This window comes from Arachis ipaensis, chromosome B06 (genome assembly GCF_000816755.2).
Source record: "Arachis ipaensis cultivar K30076 chromosome B06, Araip1.1, whole genome shotgun sequence".
Classification (NCBI taxonomy): Eukaryota; Viridiplantae; Streptophyta; class Magnoliopsida; order Fabales; family Fabaceae; genus Arachis; species Arachis ipaensis.
The window spans coordinates 107,853,587-107,856,282 of record NC_029790.2 but is presented as its reverse complement, the minus strand read 5'-3'; the positions used below and the strand labels follow the sequence as shown (position 1 = coordinate 107,856,282).

Sequence of the window (2,696 nt, the reverse complement as noted above, 5' to 3'; positions counted from 1 at the left end):
TGATATAAAAGATCTTGTTTTCATTTTCAACTTCTCCACTTGTTAACTGGCCATTGATTTCAAGCAGGCATGAAGGTTCAGTGAATGGTAATCCCCTTCAGCAGTGGAAGAGAGGAATAGATGGTAGTGACAGCTTCATGGAAGGTATGTTTCATGCTCTAATCTTTCTTGAATAAGATTTCTACATATTCTGCAACAGAACTTTCTTTTTTGGTTTCTATTTTATATATTTTCAAGTATTTTTGGGGAATTACTAAGTGTAAACTAGTAATTAAATAAAAGAAATTGAACATTTTACTTACAATAGTGTATGGAATCTGTAGAACTGATTGAGCAAATATTTAGCAGTAAAAATGTGCAATATGCTCCAACTTAGGGAAGAAATGCTATGCTTTCATGTTGAATAAGCTGGAAAAGATTTCTTTCCATCGAGAAAAGCTCACTTGTTGGTTGAAAGCTAATTTTTCTCATAAAATACCTTTATATATACAACAATTAAGTTGTTTATAGTTCATATGTATGCTCTGGTGCCGTAATATAGCATTTTGAGATCTGTATGTAGGATTCTTATGTATCATCGGCATGGTAATGCTGAAGATGACGGAAAGAAAATGGTTAAAAGTTTAGTACTAAATGTATGATTAATTATTTATAAAAGTTGGGCACTACAATAAGTTGCTTCTGCAAGTATGATGATCCCTCATGAGTCATGTGAGGGATGTTAATGTCTGTTTTATGCATTGCACTCTGCTTCAATATTTGGCATGTACTAAACAGACACTACTAAAAGCTACTTGAATGCTGGATCACTTCATTTGCTGCATTGAATTGATTTCTCAAGAGTCCCCTGTTCACACATATGGAAATGTTTTGCATTATTGTGTCTCAGTAGTCTTGTTACATTTTTGCTTGCATGCTCTATTTTTTGTTTAAGCCTTTCATTCACCTATATCAATAAAGAAAGTAGAAGAAAAGAGGGAAAAAAGATGTACATGCTTTGCACGGATTATGTTCTCTAATAAACCTTGGAGAAGCCTGTCTAAATTATTGATTTTCATTCAGATATTTATTACTCAAAAACTGTGAAGTTTCTGGAGCACAGCTTTTCTTGCAATAACAAAGCTGTGATACGCTGTCTGATCCATTTTTTGTTTCTTGTGTTGTATCTTCATTTTTTATGTATGTAGGGCACGTGTATTTCTCAAGCTTTTACAACAACAGAAAGAGGTTAACAGAGAATGACCGGGTTGAGTCAACTCGAAAATTCACTGATCAAGCTTTAGCAGATTTGATAGCATCTCCAGCTTTCAGTGCCTGGTTTATTGCGAATGCGGACAGGATACGAGTTGATCCACATGAACCAGCCAAGAATCTCAACAAGTTAAGAGCATTAAAGGAGCTTTCTTCTATGGCCATGGCCTATTGGAGGAGAGTCATAAATCTAAGTATGAGCAAAACAAATACTTTGATTGGAATAATTACAGATCGTGCGATTTGGTCTGGAGGGTAAAACCAGTACAACATGGTTGACATTCTAATCCAGCATGACCTTAATCTCACTGCAGAAGTCTCCAGATTCCAAAAATACTCTGAAACTTCTTATCTACTCTACACTTGATGCTCCACCACTCCCTTTGAAGATGGGTTCATGGATTGAGGCGATTCTTGTATTTTAAGATTAGTGTACAGGTTTTTGTTCTAATTTGTATCTGCATAAGTCATCATTTTGGGTTGAATAGAGGGAAATAGTTCAGCATTTACTTGCTCAATTTTATTTAGTTGTTGGTTATGTTGGTCTGGGTGTGTGACAGAGATTCTTCTGTAGTGTACAATGTGATCAAATGCACCAAGAACCACCCACACAACCACCTGTATCTTCCGTGACCACTATGTTCACAACTTAGTTGCCGTCTGTCACCGTCTATTGTTGAACACCTCCATTGTTTACAATCTTGCTGCTCATGCATCTGCACCACATAAGGTTGACGAGATGATGTAACTGTCTGAGAAAAGGTTGGGTTTTGAAGGAAGGGGAATGACACTGAGAATGTGTTTCTGGGTTTGGGAATATATATATTATTATTGGAATGGCAGAGCTAGAGACGCATTTTTGAGTTGTATTTTGGAGGGGAAAGGAAACCACACATTTCAATATGTAGTGTATATTGTAATTGTGTATATTGTAATTGTGTAAGCTGTGTTTGAGATCCAGGGCCTTGATTATATATTTTCTTAACCAAAATAAAATAAATATAATTTAGATTTAAATGTAGTGTCTACATATTATTTAATGGAAAGTTCTAATCAATCTAATCTAGTAATGTACAATGAATATTATACGGTGGTTTTTTCAATCTCTCTCTTAGTTAAGAGATTAAAACACACTTATATGATTAATCAATGTTGTTTGACTAAATGAAGTATTACACATTTGAATTTGATTTCAAAAATACTAAAAAAATACCCATAAAGTTCATAGTTAAATTTTAAATGAGTCAAATAACCTTTGCAGGTTCTATTATTGATAGACGTTTCGCATCTGGATACTGTGTGTTTTTTTGGAGAGAGAGAAGATAAAAAAAAGCAGAGGAGAGAGTTAGAGCATCTCCAATAAAGTATTTATAGAGTATTATTTTTTATACTTTTAAAAAGTGAATTGATTTATATTTGAAATATACATTAAAGTTGATATATAA

General features: G+C 33.9%; 2 protein-coding genes across 2 annotated transcripts in view; both read left to right on the top strand.

Annotated features, from left to right (window-relative positions):
- The window catches only part of LOC107647215, a 4,901-nt gene extending 2,633 nt beyond the window's left edge, over nt 1-2,268 (top strand). The window contains exons 4-5 of the mRNA XM_021104753.1: nt 68-144; nt 1,188-2,268. Coding sequence (XP_020960412.1) covers nt 68-144; nt 1,188-1,510 — 400 coding nt within the window. The 3' untranslated portion in view covers nt 1,511-2,268. The remainder of the gene's footprint in view (nt 1-67; nt 145-1,187) is intronic.
- Nucleotides 1-2,696, top strand: part of LOC107604799 — a gene marked incomplete in the record, with an annotated part of 31,972 nt that overhangs the window by 4,373 nt on the left and 24,903 nt on the right.